Source organism: Protopterus annectens, chromosome 3.part0 (genome assembly GCF_019279795.1).
Source record: "Protopterus annectens isolate FY-2018-M chromosome 3.part0, PAN1.0, whole genome shotgun sequence".
NCBI lineage: Eukaryota > Metazoa > Chordata > Ceratodontiformes > Protopteridae > Protopterus > Protopterus annectens.
The window spans coordinates 1,883,522,919-1,883,546,097 of NC_056731.1; the positions used below are offsets into that span (position 1 = coordinate 1,883,522,919).

Sequence of the window (23,179 nt, forward strand, 5' to 3'; positions counted from 1 at the left end):
GCTTAGTACTAATCTATTAACCTATGAACCTAAGTGACACCCTGGAAAAATTTCAAGCTCCCCAATCCCGGACAACACAGCTGCTAATGCAGAAACTTCACAGAAACCCTGTATAATCACATTAGCAGCTGCACAGAGACACCTACCCAGAAAAAATGCAGAATGAATGCAAAAAACAAGCCATCTTGGTGGAATCCCAACATCAACAAATTATAGAAAAAGGAAAAAATCATGAGAAAAACTAGGAGGAGCAATGCCCAACAAAGTAATAACTCCCTCATCAATCTTAACAAGGGGCTAAAAAAGTCTACCAAAGCAAAATCCAAGGCAAATGTAACCTCCCAGGCCAAGGACAATTACAGGCTTTCTTAGCTCTGTCTGCAACCTCAAAGGCAACACACAATAATGCAGTGAATTAACTGTAAATGGTGGCATCTATATTGGGCTGGGATATATAGCTAATTTACAAGCTATCAAATTTAGCTTTAATTTACACCCCACTCCCCTGTGATACACCCCAGGAAGTGTCCGCAACCATCTCCCCCCAACTACCACTAAGAAGCAGCTCCTCAAGGCACTCTCCAAGACCAGGACCACTGTATCGAGTGGGCCCCAAAATATTTGAGGATGCTGCCTTAATAGCATGAACCATGAGCTATCGAGCCCACCAGAATCACTGTTTAACCACAACTTCCAAACAGGCTTTATACCGAACAAATGAAGGACTGCAATGGTGATCCCGCTACACAAGGGCAGACCATTCATGACCCTAGTGAACTACTGACCCATAAGCCAGACTAGTCCAATATGCAAAGTTATGGAAAGAGTAATCATGGATATGTTATGGTTCTCCATCTTTTCTGCCTTCCTTCGTGTCAGTACTGGGATGCTACAAGGTTCCAGTCTCAGTCCTTTACTTTTCAATATATTCATTAAGAATCTACATGAATCCACTCAGAAAGTGTCCTCTGATGATTCTACCCTAGCATGCACTTATAACCTCATACTTCTTCAGAGAATTACTCAAGAAGCCTTTAACTCTGTTGAAAGTTGACCACAGGATAATTACCTGCTACTAAATCACAAAAAAAAAATACTTTTTTTCCAAAATCCCATTCCCATGAAAAAATATACTCTTTAAAATTTCTTCCTTATATAATACCGTGATTCAATTACCTCACATACAAAACTACTTGACTTAACAATTGATGACAATCTTAAATTTGGTTTACTTGTCCACAACAGAATCAAGAAAACCCACCAAAAACTAGGTACCCTTCAGAGAGTAAAGAAATTCCTTTCAAACTCTGCCAAGGTAACTCTAGCTACCACTTACCTCTTACCCTCTCTCCCATATGGAGCCCCTGTCATGACCAACCTATAGGCCTCACTTCATTCTAAACTTGAACAAAGCTACAACAAAGATGCAAGATTTGCTTGCAAATAAACCTTACCAGACACACCAGTGTTTAGCACTAAAAACACTTTACTGGCTCAAACCTCCTCACCACCTATCTTATACCCAACTCATCTTAACCCACAAAATCATTTATACCCCATTTGCCTGCCCAGCAATTAGCTCCATGCTCCAGGTCTATTTACCAAGCCTTCTCTTTTGGTGAGATGATAAACAACTGCTTACCATCTACAAACCAGAAAGGGTTACTGGGGTCAGGCTTTATTCCAATAATGTAGCCAGAACTTGGAATAAAATTCCTATATCAATCAGGTCTATTTCATACCTTCATCTTTTTAAGCCATTACTAAAAGACTTCATCTCTGCTTCCTGACATCATCCCTGATCCTTACCTGGGACATATCGTCTGCTAACATCCTTAACCACTTTTTAATACCTTCCTTTAAAGTGCTAAATCACTCAGTCTGCTTATCCCCTTCTAATACCTAACTTTATTATAGTACTTAAACTACTATACCTACTTCTAATTATCACAGCCAAATCACTATTCCATCACTATTTCACTATTAACATTTAAACATAATTATTTCCTCTAATACCTCATTCTAATGTATTTCTTAAATTACCCCTACCTATCTTATACATCACTCTTTTATCTGTAAATTCGCAACACAATGCTTGCATATTGATGTTTGTAAATATTAATACAAATGTTATTATACTGAACACTATGATATGTAGTCACTGAAAATGCATTATAAAATTTGTGATTACAAATACTGATTGCATTAAATTTGTTACTTTGGAGTTTTTCTTCATGGGCCTCCACTGAAAAGGGCACTGGTGCCCACACAGACTTTCCCGTTAACAAATGTTATTAAATAAAAAAACATGTAAATGTTAAATGAAGACATAGGAAACCTTCAAATATTGGATCCAACTTAATTTGGGTTTGACAAGCACACGTCATGCCTACTCAGCTTGATGGACTTCTTCAAAAAGGTCACCAAATGGATGAGGGCAAAATGGTGCATACTGCCCACCTCAACTTTGCCAAGTCCTTTGACAATACCCCACTTGGGCACTATAGACAATCTCGCTAAATTAGGTTACAAACCCCTACATTATCCCACTTTGTCACCAAAAGGGTTGGTGTTGACATCAGCAATGAGTACCTCACATCCGGCGTTGGCTCAGAGAACACCATCAGTAGCAACAGCAATAGAGTCAACAACAACAACAACATCATTGTCGAGAAGATACCCAATGCAGGAAGCATCACCACTGGACCTTATGGTCCTAAAACTGACAATGCAGCATTTGGGAGTGATATGAACCCCACCATTCTTTCCATGTTACACTAGCACAATCATTTAAAACAGCTGAATGTTCCTTATTTATTTTTTTCTGCCATTCATTATTTTATATATATATATATATATATATATATATATATATATATATATATATATATATATATTTATTTTGTGTGGAATGTATACCAATTGTATTTATTTTTTCTGGAGCTTTTCTCCCCTGGCCTTTATTGAAAATGGGTTATTTTATTCACAGTCAGACCTTTTCTGTAAAAAATAAATATAAATACACCAGTATCAATACTACTGGAAAAAAGTTGTCATCAAAACAATACAATGAGTGATACGGTAAACCTACCCCGGCCTGATAACTCAGAGGTTAAGGTACAGAATTACTGACTGGCAAACATGGGTTCAATACCTGGCTGGGGAACAGCTGGGCAGCAGCAGTATCTGCATAGAAGAAAGGCTTGGCAATCTACTTCTGTAATACACCACAAAAACCCTATGGGGTCTTCCTATGGAGTCACCATAAGTCGAGGTCAACTCAGGGGCAACTATTTAAACCTAGTGCAGGACACCGATTAAGGAATGTCACCACTAAAGAACCGGAAGGTTCACTGGAATCTTTTACTGACAAGTGTTCAATCAGAAAAGCTTAAGCTCTTGATGTTGATACTAAAGGGTAATATTGGTGAATTCAGGACAAATATGATACATGTTATGGGTAACACCAGGCAAAAGAAACACTGTAGGCCTGACTTAAAGAGGAATTTCCTTCCACAGGCATACCCATGGAATGAACATTCTATCTTAAGTAATGAAGCAAGGCTTACATTTTCAGAGGAAAAGCTGAAAAAACAGTAGAAAATCCTACATGTGGAGGCAGAGGAGAGAGACAGTAATGAGAAAACATTCTAAAACGTTTTACTTAATGTCAATTGTTAATGTAAATTTTTATAGATAAAAATGTTTCTACTCATGTAAAATAGGAGTACCACAGGGTTCTATCCTGGGACCTCTCCTGTTTGGTATCTACTTCTCTGAAGTACAGGCTAACACAGAAGGCCTCTGGCTAATGAAGTTTGCAGATAACTGCAAACTAGAAGCCATAGTCAAGTCCCCAAATGATGTGGACATCCTACAGAAGGGCCTCACTGAGACAGATGCCTGGTGTCAGAGCCATGGCCTCAAGCTCAATGCCAAAAAGTGCAGTGTCATCCCCTTTGGTAAAAACTCTGTACCCAGAAACTACCACATAGACAGCAATCTACTTAACACCGAATGCGTGATAAGAGACCTTGGGACCCAGGTGGACAGTAGTCTCTCTTTTGATAGTCACATCACCACAGTAGTCAGGAAGTCCTTCTATGTGGCACACCTCATCATAAAAGGGTTCTCATCCAGGAAAAAAGAGGTCATTGTTCCCCTCTACTCGTCACTCATTAGACCCATTACAGAGTACAACGCCCCTTTTGGAATGTACCTCACAAGACATCTGCAGCAACTGGAAAGGCCACAGAAGTACCTCACAAAGAGGATTACTGACCTCAAACAAATGCCCTACACTGACCACCTCAAAAAACTCCAGCTTTACTCCATAGCATATTGCCTACTCCGAGGTGATCTCTGCCTAACATATAAAGCTATGTCAAACCCAGAGCTGTTGGACATGCTTCACCTGGTGATCTCTGCCTAACATATAAAGCTATGTCAAACCCAGAGCTGTTGGACATGCTTCACCTAAAGAAATCCCAATCCCTCCAAGCTACACGCAATAGAGGCCTAAACCTTGTCACCACAATAAACAGGACACGCTGGAGGGATAGATTCCTGTCCCAGAGACTTCCTATACTCTGGAACAAGCTACCCATCTATGTCAAGCAAAGTTCTTCATTAGCACTCTTAAAGAAAAATCTTAATGAGTAGATGGGAAATAGGAAATACACCCAGGGGATCACTTTTCTGTCTCTGCTGGACAGTGGCACTGGAAAATAACTTTCTTGGGTGGCGTAAGCTATGGAACCTTGCTAGCTAGGCTTACGTAGGCCCTTGGGCCGATAGCCTAGTACCTACCTATGAACCTATACCTTTATGATCAGCAACTGACAACTTTGCTCAGCAACATTTTGTCCCAGTATATGTGTGTTTAACTGATGCACTTACATACATAGATGTGTTTAAAGGGTCTATATCAGTTCAACAAAACAGCACATCATCGAATACAACAACCTCGAACTTCTAACCATGAAATCTAAAAACATTGAAAGCTCAGAACAGTGAATTTTTTCCCCTGGGAAAAAAATCACTGTTCCGAGAAACACACACACAACACAAGCACACCAAAAAAACAGCAATCCACACACATACACTTAAAATACTACATCTAACCCTACACTAAACTGTACATACAGTACTATCTATCCACTATCCTTAACCCAAACCCTAACCCTAAGGTCCGTCACTATTGCACACTCACCTCACCTGTGCCCTAACCCTAACTCACATACGCCGCCCTAACCCTAAAGTCTATCACTATCGCACACTCACCTCACCCGCGCCCTAACCCTAACTCACATATCCCGCCGTAACCCTATAGTCCACACAATTGCACACTTACCTGAACCCGACCCTTAACTTTCCACCATAGTGCTGAAAATAGCGAAGCCACAGAAACGGACAACCGAATTCCTTCCCTAGGAAAAAATTCGGTTATCTGCAGCTTTGATATTTTCAGCATTCACTGTGTTCGGTTCGATATTAGACCATTCGAAGCACTAACATTTTGATGATCTAATATAGACCTGTGTTTAAACACTATTCTTAACCGTATTGTATTTGTTCTGCTGAATGCTCCTTAATTACTCTTACTAGTTCAACACATTATTGCTGTTGTTGCTTCTTGATTGTAACTTTTCTAATTCAATTTATTTGCATAAGACAGCCAGTGAAGTAATACCGTCACCTGAAATAAAAACAGGCTTAACAAACAGATTCCAGATCACAAAAACAATACAGTCAGTCAGTAAATAACCTGTTGTTAAATCATGTAAGCACTATCTGATAGCCCCATAGCTTGTGAACCCACTTTATGCTATCACAGTTACATGCATCCCTCTCTGCCCAGCTAACACTCAAAAGTATTACTGTGGGCACAAATCTTTTTTTACCTGGGTTTGGCAGAATTTAGCAGCCAGTTTCACCATGGTGGCTTAGAAACTTGGCATTAAGAGGTTTCTTATTAACCCTGTCAGTACCTAAAGTATAAGCTGATTATTAGGATCAGGTTGGCACAAACAAGACCTAACCTACCCTTCTGCCTGCCCACCCTTAGAAAAGTACTGGTCGTAGAATGCTTCTTCTGAAATTAATAGTATGTAAGATATAGATTAAGTTAATTAACAGGAACAGGTTAGGCTTCTGCACTAGGGTCCTGTTTCGTGGACAGGAACTGCATTAACTATCACGTCAGTTTACCCCTCCAAAAAAAAAGCAATATGAATTTTGTTGTCAATATGTCTCTCTTTTCTTCGCTAGTCTATCCAGTCAATAGCCACCAAGTGCTTTTCCTGACTAACATGTCAATTATGTCACAGGCAATTATACTATGATCTATCACTTTACTAGTGGCCTTCCTTCTCCCCTACTATGCTGACATCGAGTGACTTAATTTTATAGTCCTTGTTATGCACATCCTCCTTACCTGATAGTCCTTGTTATGCACATCCTCCTTAGTCCTTGTTATGCACATCCTCCTTACCTGATAGTCCTTGTTATGCACATCCTCCTTACCTGTAGTTTATGCATTCCTTCCTCACTCAGTTGATGAACTGGCTAAAAGGGAGAATCCAAATAGCTTTTGAGGGCAAATCTATACCCAGGCCATTTTCTAGTCACATCTGGGATCCCTCCAAGGATCCATTTAAGGGCCAATTCTCTTTACTAAGGGCCAATTCTCTTTACTAAGGGCCACTGCTCTTTACTATACTCATTACAAAACATATGAATTATCTAACAGCTTTATAATTTTTTCTCTGGACTTGATGCAACATTGTTTGCTACATAGGAATATACTAGGCAAGTGATTACGGGCACCATATGATGCTTAGCCATTTATACCTTTAAGGAGACAAATGTTCTTGCCACCCTTTTCAAACACTTAATAGTGCTTACCTCCTAAACCCAACAGGGCTGTACATGATAACCCTGGTGTAAATTTGTGTCTACCCATCTGGTCATCAAGACTAGCCTTAAAAGTCGCCAAAGTAGTAGTTTGTTTGAACTGTAGTGGTAACAGTCTATAGGCTAGGAATACATTGAATTAGGAACCCAGCTCTTTTCAGAATACACTGAATTAGGAACCCATCTCTCTTCAGAATACATTGAATTAGAAACCCATCTCTCTTCGGAACACATTGAATTACAAACCCATCTCTCACCATGGAGCACACTGAATTAGGAACCCATCTTTGTTTGGAATATATTGAGTTGCGAACCTTTCTCACTTTGGAATACATTGACTTAGGAACTCATCTCTCTTTGGTCTCTTTGGAATACAATGACTTAGGAATCCATCTCACTATTGAATCTTGTTTATCTGTTGGTGCAGATTTAGGTCCTTAGTGCATGTGTTTGTAGAGCTACTGGTTTTGTGAGTAAATAAGAAGTCATGTTGGTCTGGGTCTTTCATGGCTTGAAAAGTGAGAGCCAGGTCATCTTGCAGCAACCTGTGGGGTACAGAGTATAAGGAGGTTCATGCTAATCTGTTGGGTAGTTGAAGGATTTAAGACCTTTAATTTACTTGGTTAAAAAACTTTGGGGCTTTACCAGTTGAGTGATATGCTTGGATTTGTACATACCAAAGAGGGCACAGTGGTCTGATAAGGGAGGAGTACGATGGTAGAATGACTTATTTGGATCTTGAAGATATTCCCATAAAAATTAACTGAGCTATATATAGCAGGATTTCCTGATCGCGGTGGCAACATGATGATCAAATGAGAAAGTTACCCACACAAAATGACCTTGGTCTCTTATGACTATATCTGTTTGAAGAGGAGTACCATTTATAACATATTTGGAGGGAACAACCTTTCTGCCATCACTACTATGCTACGCTTTCCTTCATTTAGTTTGAGGCCATTTCTGATACACCATGTATGTGCATATTCCAGCCCTTGTTAGAGCTGTTTTGTATCGGTGAATGAGTGGATAACAGTGCTCAGTTTGCAGTCAACCATCCTTCTGTGCTATTGGCATGGATGCCTGCAAAATAAATGCCAAAGAGAAGGCTCACAACTGATTCTTGTGGCACCCACTAGTTACAAATTTACATTCCGAAAGGGAATTAACAACTGTCAGAACTACGGACCTGCTGGATATTCAGTTTGCAATTCAGTAGACAATGCAGGAGGTCATATCAAGCTTGTCTAATTTTTCAATAATACCAGCGTGGGAGATAGTGCCCGAAGTCTTGGCCAGGTGAAATACAGAATACACAGAATGACCACTTTCCATAACCCCTGTAAGCTTTTGAAAGAAGTTTATTAGGTTCAGGAGACAGAACTTGCCTTTCACAAAATCTACATGTATAATTGTGGAAACATGCAGTACACAAAAAGGTCTAGTTTTCATGAGTATACTGTACCAGCTAGCACATATAAAATTATTTACACATACGAGAATACAATTAGCTTATTGTTGCCCAGTAGCCTAGCTGTTAAAATTATAACACAAATCTACTCATGCATATGCATAGTAAATAATTCCATCACATCACAAATGTTTCATGCAAACATTGCTTGGTAAATCTATTTTCTTGAGTTTCTCCATGGGCTGAGGCTATCTTCTCTGGGCTACACATATGTTGTTGTGTCTTTCAGCTTTTCCCGGTTAGGGGTCGCCACAGCGGAACTCCGGTCCGCTAATGATTGGTAGTTGATTTTTACATGCCGAGTTACCAGCCCTGATGCACAACCTTCAACGAAGGTATGCCCATTCACGCATGTCTCCATGCAGAAGATGCTCTAGTTGAGAATCGAACCGGACAGTGAGCCTTATTCACATATTCTGTTTAACAAACATGATTTTGTTTGGAGTTACCTGTAACTACAGTGTAGTGGCTATATACAATATTTTGAGGATAGTATGGTAAACCTCCCATTGTAACCTATGTAACTTGATGACTGAGGAAGGATACACAAGATTTTTTTCAGTAGGGCAGCGAATGTTGAAAAAAAAAAACAATCACATTTGATGCTACAGGTGAAAACAGATGTTCAAGGCAAGATATCTGAATGTGCTTCCCCTCTGTATGATACATGTAAAATAAGATAAATTCAAATTCTTCGTTACTACTGCAGATGATGCAAATGAAACCTGATATAGCTTATCGCACAGATTGCTGTGTTATCGCTAAGACAGTCTATATATTATACATGGTACACTGCTATCATGCAGTATTATTACACACATAGCTTATCACGCAGATTGCTGTGTTATGGCTAACAGTCTAGATATCATACATGGTACAGTGCTAACATGCAGCATTATTGCACACATAGCTTATCACGCAGATTGCTGTGTTATGGCTAACACAGTCAATATATCATACATGGTACAGTGCTAACATGCAGTATTATTGCACACATAGCTTACACCGCAGATTGCTGTGTTATGGCTAACACCGTCTATATATCACACATGGTACACTGCAAACATGCAGTATTATTACACACATAGCTTATCACGCAGATAGCTGTGTTATGGCTAACACAGTCTATATATCACACATGGTACACTGCTAAAATGCAGTATTATTACACACACAGCTTATCACGCACATTGTTGTGTTATGGCTAACACAGTCTATATATCATACATGGTACACTGCTAACATGCAGTATTATTGCACACATAGCTTATCACGCAGGTTGCTGTTATGACTAACGCAGTCTATATATCATACATGGTACACTGCTAACATGCAATATTATTGCACACATAGCTTATCACGCAGATTGCTGTGTTATGGCTAACACAGTCTATATATCATATATGGTACACTGCTAACATGCAGTATTACTGCACACGTAGCTTATCATGCAGATTGCTGTGTTATGGCTAACAGTCTATATATCACACATGGTACACTGCTAACATGCAGTATTATTACACACATAGCTTATCACGCAGATTGCTGTGTTATGGCTAACACAGTCGATATATCATACATGGTACACTGCTAACATGCAGTATTATTCTTCACTTTAATTACAGGTTCATAGGGGGTTACTAGGCTAGCTGCCCTACAGCACTTACAAGCCTAGCCATGTTAATCCTTTTGCCCTAATTGTCCTTATTAGGTGGATGTAATTTACAGAGTGAGTCTATGGTCAACACTGACTACCCCTGTCTGTGAGAGACGTGGGTGCCACCCCTGGGTTAATTTGCAGTCTTGCATCCATTTGTCTGTGTTGTGCTTGAATAGGGTCAGTGAGAAGCTCTACTTCACATGAACTGGAAGATTATTACAGAGGAGTGGCAGTCTCTGGGAGATATATCTTTCTCTCCAGTATGTTCTGTTAATGTCACAGGCTAGGTTTAGATCCCTAAAGTGAGTGACTATTATGCCATTAGATTTGCAGTTGTGCAGCATTTCCATCAAGGCAGGGTCGGAGACTGCCCTGTAGGCCAGCCACAAGTAACCTCTCAGCAGTCTATGCAATACAGAGTACAGTGACAGGGCTTTCAGTCTATCCATAGACATCAGGGTTTGGAGGCCCTGTATTTTCCTAGTGAGAAACCATTGTGGTCTATCCAGCTGTTGAAGGTGTCTGATGAGGCACATGCAAATGGGAGCATTGTACTCTATTAGTGGCCTGATGGGGGTCAAGTACAGTGGGGTTATTATGTCCTTAGACCTGGATGCAATGCCCTTACTTATGAGGTGTGAAACATAGAAGGCTTTTCTTACCACTGTGGAAACTTGGTGGCTGAAGTTCAGATTGCTATCTACCTGTGTTCCCAGGTCTTGCACCACTGGGTTTGAGCTTGGGGGTGTTGTCAATACTGTAATTAGTGGGGAATTCCACTTTGCCAAAGGACATAATAATGCACTTTTTTGCATTTAGTTTTAAGACCATGGTTTTGGCACCAATCATTTGTCTGTGTTAGCCCTTCCTGTAATATGTTAACATTGTTGGGGGACTCAATGACTGCACCCAGTTTGCAATCATCAGGAAACCTGGTAAGCCAAAGGCCATCTACTTTAGCCTGGATTTCCAAGAAATAGATTCCGAACAGTAAAGGGCCTAGCACAGATCCTTGTGGTACTCCACTGGTGAAAGGTCTACTGGTAGAGGTTGAGTCTCCAACTTTGGCAGTATGTGTTCTGTTGGTGAGCCAGTTGGCTACTCATTTAGTGACGTAAGGGTTATTCTCCAGCTGGGAGAGTTTCTCAATGATACCGTCATGAGAGATTGTGTCAAAAACCTTGGCCAGGTCAGGATAGGTGGTATGCACTGTTTTACTTTCATCCACAGCTTTGGTGACTTTCTTGAAGAAGTCTACTAGGTTTAATAAGCATAATCTACTCTTAACGAAGTTAAATTGGGTTGGGTCTAGAGTATGAACATCGCCTATGTCCTTACTGATAAGGTCCATGATGATTCTTTCCATGGTCTTGCAGATAAGACTGGTTAGATTTATGGGTCTGTAGTTTCCAGAGTCAGTTGATGGCCCCCCTTTGTCCAAGGTAATCACTGTTGTTGTTCCCCACTCCACTGGAACAAAACCAGTTCACAGGCTACGGCTAAAGATAGTGCTAAGTGGGTCTGCAAGGTCCAGTTTTAGATTGCTTAACAAGCATCCTGGAATGTCATCTGCTCCCACTGAGGCAATGTGTTTGGCCTTAAAAATCAGAGATGATCTGATCACTAGAGATACTAGGCAAAAAAAACTGGTGTCGGGTATGCTTTGGTAATGGCTGGTGGGGATAGGGGGTGAAGTTTGCACCAAATCTGTCAGCTAGTAATTTGGCAGTTTCCTCCAGGGCAGTATGAGTGGTTCATAGGTTCATAGGTAGGTACTAGACTATTGGCCCTAGAGCCTATATAAGCCTAGCCAAAAGGTACCCTAGCTTTTGCCACACAAGAAAATTATTTTCCTGTACCCCTGTCAAGCAGAGCCACAGAAGTGATCCCCAGGGTGAATTTCCTATCTCTCATCCAATCAACAAGATTTTTCTTGAAGAGTGCTAATGAGGAGCTTTGTTTTATATAGATAGGTAGTTTGTTCCAGAGTATGGGAAGTCTCTGGGACAGAAATCTATTCCTCCAGCATGTTCTGTTTATTGTGGTGACAAGGTTTAGGTCCCTAGACCGTGTAGCTCGGAGGGATTGGGATTTCTTTAAATGGAGCATATCCAACAGCTCTGGGTTTGACACAGCTTTGTATGTTAGGCAGAGATCGCCTCTGAGTAGGCGATATGCGACGGAGTAAAGCTGGAGTTGTTTGAGACGGTCTGCGTAGGGCATCTGTTTGAGGCCGGTAATCCTCTTTGTGAGGTATTTCTGCGGCCTTTCCAGTTGAGTTAGATGTCTTGTGAGGTACATACCAAAAGGGGTGTTGTACTCTATAATGGGTCTAATGAGTGATGAGTAGAGGGGAACAATTACCTCTTTTTTCCTGGATGAGAAACCCTTTGTGATGAGGTGTGCCACATAGAAGGATTTCCTGACTACTGTGGCGATGTGATTATCAAAGGAGAGACTACGATCTACTACCAGTCTGGCACACAGCTGGACATTCCCTTTTAGATTTTGAATGTAGTTAAAGGATCTCTTATGATTATCCTTAGGATGCTATTTTTAGTTTCATAATTAGCTTTAGTGGATTTTACATGATTTCTGATTTGCTTGTTCAAGATGCAGAGGGAATTCTTCCTCTGCTGAGTCAGTTCTCTTTTATTCTTAGACATCAGTTCCTTTCTTTTGTTATATAACCAGTTTATACTTGAGGTCCGCCAGGGTGCCTTGTTTTTTCAGGAGGAGCTGGTTTTCATCCGGTCAGGTACAGTCGAGTCTATGCAGTTGCTTAAGTGCTTGTACAGGGCATCTGAATACACCTCTGCACAGAAGTCATTGTCATCGGTGAATGCGGGGGGTATAAAACTTTTGATACCATCACTCAGTAGTCTGTAGTTTGCTTTGGAAAAGTTTTTTTAGTTTTTAGCACATGTGGGGGTGTCAGGTCCAACGGTTACATTGAATGAGACAGTTTTATGGCATCACACAGGGGGAGTAGTGCAGTGACTCCCTATGTTGGTGAGAACTAGGTCTAGCACATCTGAGCCCCTTGTGGGGTTGCAGACTATCTGTTCAAGAGCATTTGAACTGACGAAGTCCCGGAACCTCTGGGTGAGCGTGTTTGTACTAGTGTATGTCACCCAGCTGATGGAAGGATAGTTGAAATCACCCATGACTAAGGTGTTGAGCTGTATGGGCAGTGATTTCAATAAGTCCAGGTTGGTGGTGTGATTTTTTTGTTTTACGGTGGGGGACATAGCTGACAATTATGTGGTGGGGTATTTTGCCTACAGTTAGTTGGACATGGAGTAGTTTGAGACAGTCATACTGTTTGACCAGTCTTGAGGTGTACTTGGCTTTAATGCAGATGAATACACCTCCACCTTTGTTTTTTTCACAATCATTTTGAGGTCTGAACATGTAGGTATGAGTGTATGCATGTCTACTATGACAAAAACAAAAATGGCAACTTACTTCCATTTCCCCCATTTGCCTTGAAAACTCTGCTGGTAGCAGTGACTGTTAGCAGGGTCACTCTGAGTTGGATGAGACTCTTAGGAGAGCAAGTGAACAAGAAATGGGTACTTTGATCTAAGGATGCAATGAACAGGAGAATGAAAACCAACACAGGAGGTTTACAACACTGAAAATATTCATCCAATTACTAATAAGAATTTTTAATGAAAAATCAAATTAAACATTATCCAAGCTTGTACCCTGCTTCCAGGACATGGTATATAGAAAAACTGTATTTTTAATTTACTTTGACACTGAATCTTTACAAAGTTACAAGGAGGAAACTGTCTTGGGGAAGACCAAGGTAGGTTAAAGTATACAATTAGCTAACACATATTTGGCTGACACAGTAGTACAGCAGATAGTGTTGTCACCTCACAGCCAGAGATTCCATGGTTCAATTCTCAGCTGGAGTGCTTTCTGTGCAAAGTCTGCATGCCCTCCTTGTGTTTGTGTGGGTTTGCTCTGGTTTCTTCACACACTCCAAAGACATGCAGCAGGTGGATTGGAAACTCTAAATTGGTCCTAGGTGTGAGTCTCTGTGCAAGTCTGTGGTTCAGATGAACTGCTGTGGCAGGGCTAGCCACCCAGTGGTGTAAACCTTGGGTATAGATGATTGTCATTGTTAAAGTGACACCCCATGTGCAAAAAATGGGAGCAGAAGTCAAGGATGGATGGATATAATGTGCAACTTAAAAGTTAAGTAAGCAGGATAAAAATATATTAACATTTTTCGTGACTGTACTTTGGTACTGCCTTTCATTTTCAAGACAAAAATATATCTATCTCAGAATGTAGCTTCTAAGATGTTAACTTTTTTTTAGTCCTTACCTAATGACACCATGTTTTCATAATTCTGAGTCATTACTTCCTTGTGAAGTTGCTTCTCATTTTTGGTTAATATCCTCCATTCCTCTTTCGTAAATGTGACAGCAATATCATCAAATGTCTCAGGTGCCTGAAAGGATATGAAACAAGTTACAATGGGACATCACTAGCTTCACACCAAAAACAGAGGAGACACAATTACAGTGTTAAACAGAAAATAAGTCGTCCAGGAAGAAAAATGGATAGTTCTGTTTTCCCCTCACGTTTATTAATGAAAGGCAGGGATCTGAGACAATTTTTCAAAAGAATTACTGACTTTAAATATGTACAATAAATTAGAAGACAAATTAACTACAATATGACTGGCATTACGGACTGTTATAATGGTTAAGGTATTTGCCAAGCAGACAAAAGTTAGACTTGACTCTCACCTTTGGGAGGGAAATGGCTATGCTTAAAATGGCCCACACGGGCAACTAGCCTAGTAATTAGCTAAGAACCTAAGAATACAGCAGTCTGAAAGCTCATGTCGCAGTGAAAAGAAAGTCATTCCTTGCAGGAATGCTGGTGTCATTTAACGTGATGTTATATTGTGTATGATGGGGACCTTTCAGTTATATCTAAGTATGTTACAAACAATGGCACTGTGTAGAAGAAATGATACATTACAACCAATGGCAGTCTGCAGACAAAATTATATGTTACAAGCACTTGCTCTCCTAAGAGTAATCTTGTAAAGCTTGTGTAATGATTAAGGTTTTTGCCTTTCATGTAGAAGGTATAAGGTTCAGATCTCCAGTCAATGCCTGTCTGGAGTTTGTATGTTCTCCCTGTGTTTCTGTGGGGTTGCTACCACATCCCAAAGTTGTGCTGAGTGTTTGCACCTCAAACTCACCCAAGAATGGAGTTGTGGGCAACAGCACAGATTCTAGATTATGCCTATAAGGAGAAGAGTCATACAGATCAACTGCTTTGGGTGTCAACTGCGGTACGTGGTATCCTTAAGATAGGAAAACACAGATCACAGATTGGGCACTATGTTGGGGCCACTTGTTGGTATAAAAATTGGCTCCAGATGACTGCCATGTTGACTAAGGTTGCCAAAAAAGGGCATTGGTATTTTCCTGTGATAAGTGGGTTGAGGACCCGGCCTTCTCTGGCCTATGCCAGGGACCCATGCTAAAGGTGGAGGGATGTATGTGCCCTATTAGCCAGTGTGTGCCTGCCATAATGCCCAGCAGTCCTGGGTCAAAAGCTCTGTTAAGCAAAAAGCTGGATGTAAAATCAATCAAATACCAAACATGAACTAAGAATTGCTACACTCAGTGTAGGTTCACTGACAGGATGCAGCTTGGAAGTGGATAAAATGATGGTAAGGAAAAGGCTGGACAGCCTATGCATCGATAAGAGAAGATGGAAGGGCAGTGCAGCAAAATTACTTGGCCTGGGATCCAAAATCTACTACTCAGGAGGAGGACAGGCTAGAAATCGTGTGGGAATTGTGGTGAGAGAGGCTTCAGAAGACAATGAGGGATGTCATCAGAATTACTTACAGTCTCATGGCAATCAGACTCCAGTGTAATGATACTGCAGTATTCATAACCTCAGCCTATGACCCACAGCAGGGTTGTGATAGTGAGGGATGTCATCAGTATTAGTGACAGACTCATGGCAATCAGACTCCAGGGTAATGATACTGCAGTATTTATAAATCACAGCCTGTGCCTTACAGCAGGGTTGTGATAGTGAGGGATGTCATCAGTATTAGTGACAGACTCATTATCAATCAGACTCCAGTGTAATGATAATGCAGTATTCATAATCTCAGCCTATGACCCACAGCAGGTTTGTGATAGTGCCGGATGTCATCAGGATTAGTAACAGACTCATGGCAATCAGATTCCAGTGTAATGATACTGCAGTATTCATAACCTCAGCCTATGACCCACAGCAGGTTTGTGATAGGGAAGGATGTCATCAGAATTACTTACAGACTCATGGCAGTCAGACTGCAGTATAATGATAATGCAGTATTCATAATCTCAGCCTATGACCCACAGCAGGTTTGTGATAGTGCCGGATGTCATCAGGATTAGTAACAGACTCATGGCAATCAGATTCCAGTGTAATGATACTGCAGTATTCATAACCTCAGTCTATGACCCACAGCAGGGTTGTGATAGTGAGGAAAAGAGTGCATTCAGACAGCAGTTGCAGGACCTACTAGACAAAGCAGGACAATGGGAATTGGTGTTGATAATGGGTGAGGTGAACGCACACATTGGGATAGAAAGAACAGGATATGAGGACAGCCTGGATCCACAGGGACAACAGGAATAAACAAGATGCCATTCTAGACTTCCGTGTGTTCAATAGGTTGATGGTGGCCAAATAATATTTCAGAAAGAGAGAGAGTTACAGGATCACATACAAGAGTGGCCAACATGGAACTCGGGTAGACTTCCTCCTAATACAAAAAGGGCACTGGGGTAGAATCATTGATTGCAAAGTCATCACCAGTGGAACAGTTGCCCCACAGCATAAACCACTGTTTTCTACAATCAGTTGGAGGCAGTTGTCAGAGAAGGCTCTAAGGTCAACAGATACTAGGCTGAAGACCTGGAAGGTGAGTGGAGAGAAAGCACAGGGATTCAAGAAATTACTTATGGCTCTAGTACCACAGGAAGAAGAGAAAATACGTGAACTTGAAGAAGAATGGAAGTGCCTCAAAACAACATTTCTGAGGACTATAGAAGAGATATGTGGCTGAGTTAGGTATGGAAATAAAGACACATACAGAAAACTGGTGGAGGAATGCAGAAGTTTAGGAATCATCAAAAGAAAGGACTGTAGGAAAAAGTGGGAGAAAGAAAATATTGATCACGCTAAGAAGGAATACTGGATGGCTAACAAAGAGGCTAAACGTGGAGTTGCACTAGCAAACAAGGCATCAGAGATAATCTACCAGTTTCTGGAAAGTGACTCAGTAGATGACACAAAGTAAATATATCAAGTTGCAAGACAAAGACAGAAAGATAATGATGAGAGTCAGACACCCTTCATAAGGGATGCCATGAACAACCTGCCCACCAGTTCACAGAACTTCAAAGGCAGATGGAAGGAGTATTTCCAGCAACTTCAGAATGATGAAAACCCCACAGAAGCTGTACTGCCCCAGACACAGAGTACATTAATAGAAGAGGAGGAGCCCACAATAGAAGTAAGAACAGAACTAAGTAAAATGACACCAGAAAAGGCAGCAGGCTCAGATGAGGTCACAGCAGATATGATCAAGATGTTGAGTGACACAGGGGGAAGTGGTCCCTGGGGGTACTCACTGCGGTATGGAAAGAAACCCGTATCCCAGAATAAGCAAACTAGTGCCATTATACATGAGCAAAAGGGAAACTGTGGGCAGTACAGAGGTATAAAGCTCCTGTCACACTGCATGAAAGGTCTGTAGAGGGTGATTGATAAATAAATACTTGAAGCAGCAGAAAGTGAAATGAGAGATGAGCAGTTTGGATTCAGAAGAGGATGCAGCACAACTTGACTCAGTGTCTGCAGTGAGACAAGATAGCTGAGAAGATGAAATGAGGAAAGATTATAAGGGGGCATTCCTAGTCTTGGAGAAAGTATGTGACAAGGTCCCAAGAAAGCTGATCTGGGTAGTTCTGTAGTGGTTCGAAGTCCCAGAAACTTTGGTAGAATTAGTCTAGGCTATGTAAAAGGACCCAATAGCTCAACTACAACAATGTTTGGTTTCACAGAGGGGCTCCCAGTGGGAGTGGATGTGCATCCGGGATCAGCTCTGAGCCCACTGCTGTTTATACTGGTAATGGACTACATTAGCAAACAGGTCAGACAGGACAGATCAACAACGTTGCTGTCTGTAGACAATGTGACTTTACAGGCAGACTCTGACCAAGAACTTCAGCAAAGGATACGTGAATGGAATGCAACACTGAAGGCACGTGGGATGAAACTTAGTACAGATAAGACAGCTGTAATGACAGCAATTGAGGGAAATCATATGAAGAGGAAAACTGAGATAGAAGGGAAGACAATGGAATAGGTTAACAGCTTCAATTATCTTGGAGGGATGGTTGAGGAAAAGGGAAGGCTGAATAAGGAAGTCAAAGTTAGAATCTGAGGAGCTCCATCCAACTGGCACAGGTGTAGTCTATGACAAAAGAATGCCAAATAAGCTGAAAAGCAAGATGTAGTAACAGTGGTGTGACCAGTACTACTGTATGGTACAGAAACCTGGGCAGTAAAGGCAGAACAGCTGAAGAAGCTAGAGATGATGGAAATTAAGTGCCTGAGAAGGGTGGTAGGATATAGACTGTGGGACAAACAAAGAAATGAGGACATCAGAGCAGAAGCCACGGTAGTTCCAGTTGCAGAGAGGATCAAAGAGAACAGATTACAGTGGTTTGGGCACCTGTGCAGGAAAGCAGAAGGCAATCTGGTGAAGGAGATTTGGGACAGACAGGAAGAAGACAAGAGGAAACAAGGACATCCAGCAAGAATATGGATGGATTGTGTGAGAGAAGACCCATGACAGTCGGGCATGAGTGTTGAAGAAGGTAGAAGAATGGCAATGAATCAAGAGCGATGATGATAGGTGACACAGCACCCCAACCCTATGTAGAAAAATGGGAAAAAGGTGCTGATGATGACGATGATGAATGGAAGTCTGATGATGAAATGATATTAAAGATATAGCTGCAACTATACTGAATAACAGAGTTCTTTTATACCCTTGAGTAATTGAAAAACGGGAACTTGTTAGAAAGGATGCCACATGCAAGACAGACAACCACGGTCAGATACCATGAGAGATAGGTGGCAACCACACAGTTATTGTAATTACATCAATATTCAACATCATGTGCGACTGAAGAAAGAAATAAAGGCAGACATTTAGAATGGATTCTGTATCACTGGTACAAACTGGTGAGGACTAGGGCTTTGTGCATTACTTAAGAATTTATAAAATTCACCAGGAATATGCATGAATTCAAACAGCTGTACCTTAAGATCCTGGAGAAAGTTTTCCAAAACTGACTGCACTTATCCTGATGGTGGGAGGGACCAAGAGATCTATATCCTAATGCCACTGCAAAGAACAAAAGATAGCAAATCCAGTGCAATGAGAAGGTCCTAATGCCACTACAAAGAACAAAAGATAGGAAATCCAGTGCAATGAGAAGGTCCTAATGCCACTGCAAAAATAAAATATAGCAAATCCAGTGCATTGATAAGGTTATGTGTCCTTATTGATGCTGTGTTGCTACACGGGTCAGGTCATGAGTTGACTGGGTCCCATACATGTTCCCAAAACTAGAATACATCCAACCATCATGGTTGTGTTCCCAGACACTGGGTTAAGATGCTAATGGTGGGATATGTTAGGTTGTATATATGTGACATTACCAAGTCCCATCACTAGACAGACTCTTTCATGGCTTTCAGGTTGATGCCATGCAACCCTCAATCAAGTCCCAAGGTATGTAAAACTCATGATGACATGGCTATTCTGGATCCCATAACAAGTAAAGCCAACTGGTCAATTTACAGTTACATCAGAAGTCTATGGGACAATATTCCATGAATATGTAATGAGGTAGCGAGGTGCCTGTCTGATTTGTGCAGCTCAAGCAGAAAGCACACACGTGAATTTTAAAAACGTATTTCCACAGAACTCAAGGTAATACTCAATTTTGGTATGATCCTTTACAGTTGCTGACTATCTTGAAAAACAAAAAATGAAACTAAATAGCTAAAACAAACAGCAGATGCCTGTATATAGCCTACAAATTGAACAAAAATGGGTTGTAGATACAAAATAAGGATAAAATACACACTTCAAATGGAAGTCTTTCAGGAAAAACCTGAAAAATAAAAAGCAAACGTATTGTTAACTTTAGGACGGTGGTGCAGCAGTTAGCATTGTTGCCTCACAGCAAGAGGTTCTCCGGTTCGATTTTCGACTGGAGTGCCTTCTGTGCAGAGTCTGCATGTCCTCCCTACAGTCAAGTGAATTTAAAGACATGCAGGTAGGGGCGAGCGTGTGTAGGTGTGCCTTCTTTGAAGGTTGGGCGCCGGGCTGGCAACTCGACACTGTAAAAATTCACTGCCAATCATTAGCGGACCTGAGTTCCGCTGTGGCAACCCCTAACTGGGAAAAGCCGAAAGAGAATTTATTGTTAACTTTAGACCTAGAAATATGTGAAGGTCTTTGTGAGGGGGTACACTCCTAGAAAACATATTCAGAAAACAAAACACTTTTCTGCACCTGCCACTCCAATCAAAAAGCAGATAAAGATTGGTTCAATTTTGCTCCAGTCTATTTAATGCAATTCAGTCTTCATTCTTCTCTTCCTGCACTCTATATCTAAAAGATGCTTACTTGTGCAATCTATTCATAAGAAACATACATCCTTTTCAAGATTCTTTGTCATGGGATTGCATTATCAGTTTATGTATTTGCCCTTTGGACTTTCTACTGCTCCAACAGCCTTTACTGAACAACTTAATGCAGACTTCAAGGCACACACATCTTTTCTTACATGGACAATTGTCTGATCTCAGCTTCTACCATTCAGGAAACCTTAAAAGCTGTATGGTTCACAATTAATCTTTTTTACAATCTAGGCTTCACCCTGAACATAAACAAGTCATCCCTGCTCCTTTATCACAGACTATTCTCATGCTAGGCTTCACATGAGAAAGATCCAATAGTTAAGTGTGTTTGGGTGCAACATTGTCACCCTTTATCTGTCCAGGTGCTAGGACTCAACATTGTGAAAAAGACCTTATCTGGCTGGTCACAAAAGTTCTAAATATAGGTGTCCCTTTCTCTCTATCTATGCAACTTTTTTCCTGAAGATGTACAAGATATATTGAAGGAGGCAAAGAAACCTGCTAAAAGGAAATCTTACCCAAATGGAAAAGATTTTCTCTTTGGTGCCAAAATAGAGGACAGGACCCATCTCAAGTAGATGCACCCCGGGTTCTTTACTAACTGTGTAACTTGCTCAGTTCTTGCCTAACATACACTTCAAGAAAGGCACATGTTTTGGCCATATCAGCCTGATGTGACACTTCGAAAAATATGCCTGAACTTTCATGGTACAGAATAGTTTTTCCTGGCTACATGAACACATATGTCCACTTTTCTTTTAATACTTGTTTTATGTTTTCAGATGCAAAGTTCTTTATCAATAAGTATTCACCCATCCCTTCTTGCCACATATAAAGCATACTACTTCTGTTTCTGTTAGTTTTGCTTTGTTCACAGACATGTGCATGTTCTGCACTACAGGCTTAGGTTGTTTTGTTTAGTTTTAAACATTTCTTTTTTAGCTAGTAGCTTTTCAATTAGCACACCCAATTTATTAATATTTTTCTATTTGTATTATTTATTTTTGGATTTGTATACCAGGATAGTCTGACTGGGCAGAAACACACCCCTTATCAGTGAACGCCTGGAGAGACAATCTCCAGCAAAATTCCAACATTACATAATGAACATAGTAAAGAGAGGTATACAAATAATCAACAAATATTCTAAATGTAAACAGTGTATCATTAAGTAATGACAGCATCACTTAATGAGCTATGAAATGTTTTCCATGTAGAAAGGTGTAGATCAGACTGAGTGATATACCTTAAAGAAGCTTTCCAGTGAGTCAACACATGCATATAAGTACTGAGCATGTGCAAGCAAGACTGCCATTTTGTAGTGAGCAGCCAGAGTGTGAGCATGCAAGTATGTAGTCAGTCAATTAGTTACATAGTTCATTTAAGTTTAATGTTCCTGCCATCCATCCGGATGTATTTGTATACAGTAAACTACTTAAACAAACACCCAAGACTCAATGTCTTCTTAATGGACATAAACTTTCATTTGTGGCTTTCTCTAGTGCTTACTGTCTGTAGGCTATTGTTTTTGTCCCCACCCCCCATTCCAGTTGGTGTCTTGCAGTTATACTTGGTGGCTTTGCAGTTGCAAACTGCATACTGTAAATCTGATCTGTGACACTTCTCCCAGTCTAGTGTCATTAGCTCATTCTATCTAATACAGAGAGAACATTGGATAAGGCCTTCTGTTTCTCCTTTTTCCCTTTCAAAAAAAAAAAAAAACATTTTTTTTGCCTGAATCTCCTTGTGTTCTGACTGTGCTTTTCAAACATTTTGGAAATATAGAGTATATTTCAGAGCATTTATTATAACTGTAATTGCCTTAATATTGCTACAGCTCAAGTGCTCTAGGTTGCACTGCATCTGAAGTGTTTGTGTGTTTTAGCTGCTTTTCTGTATATATAGACTTCTCTGTTTCTTTAACTAAATAAGCTCTGCAAAGTTGTTTTATTGCATTCCTGCCTGTATTTCTGAGTTTTTTTGCACTTTTAAAGTTTGTTTTTGCTTAGTTTAACTGGTAGGCTACACACTCAAGTGCGCTAGCCGAATGAAAGCATTTACTGTGTTTCTGTATCTAATTTCTGCTACTTTGTAAAAAAAAAAAAAAAAAAAAAAAATATCCTTGTTTCCCACCTCTACTGAACTAGAACAGTCCAGTCTTCAGGTATTGCTGATCTCTGGGCTGTGTCATAGTTCCTGTGTTGCCCATATCCTTATTTGAATAGGAGGAAGCTTCTTTGTTCACCAGTGAGAGTGGGGAGCTCTGAGCAGCCTATCTGTCCCTTGAGGAGTGGTTCCAGCCCAGTGACTTGTAGCTTATTGGCCGTTTTGGACCATTTCCTATCTCTTTCTAACCCCCTGCTTTA

The 23,179-nt window shown here is 40.6% G+C and overlaps 1 protein-coding gene across 2 annotated transcripts in view; it reads right to left on the minus strand.

Annotated features, from left to right (window-relative positions):
• The window catches only part of LOC122797156 (zinc finger protein 850-like), a 127,107-nt gene that overhangs the window by 78,576 nt on the left and 25,352 nt on the right, over positions 1-23,179 (minus strand). Inside the window, exons 2-3 of one of the 2 annotated variants that reach the window (XM_044065964.1) lie at positions 14,388-14,514; positions 13,515-13,631 (exon numbers count right to left, since the gene is read on the minus strand). In XM_044065964.1, the coding sequence (XP_043921899.1) occupies positions 13,515-13,631; positions 14,388-14,514 (244 nt within the window). The remainder of the gene's footprint in view (positions 1-13,514; positions 13,632-14,387; positions 14,515-23,179) is intronic. The other variant, XM_044065966.1, reaches the window with a different exon arrangement.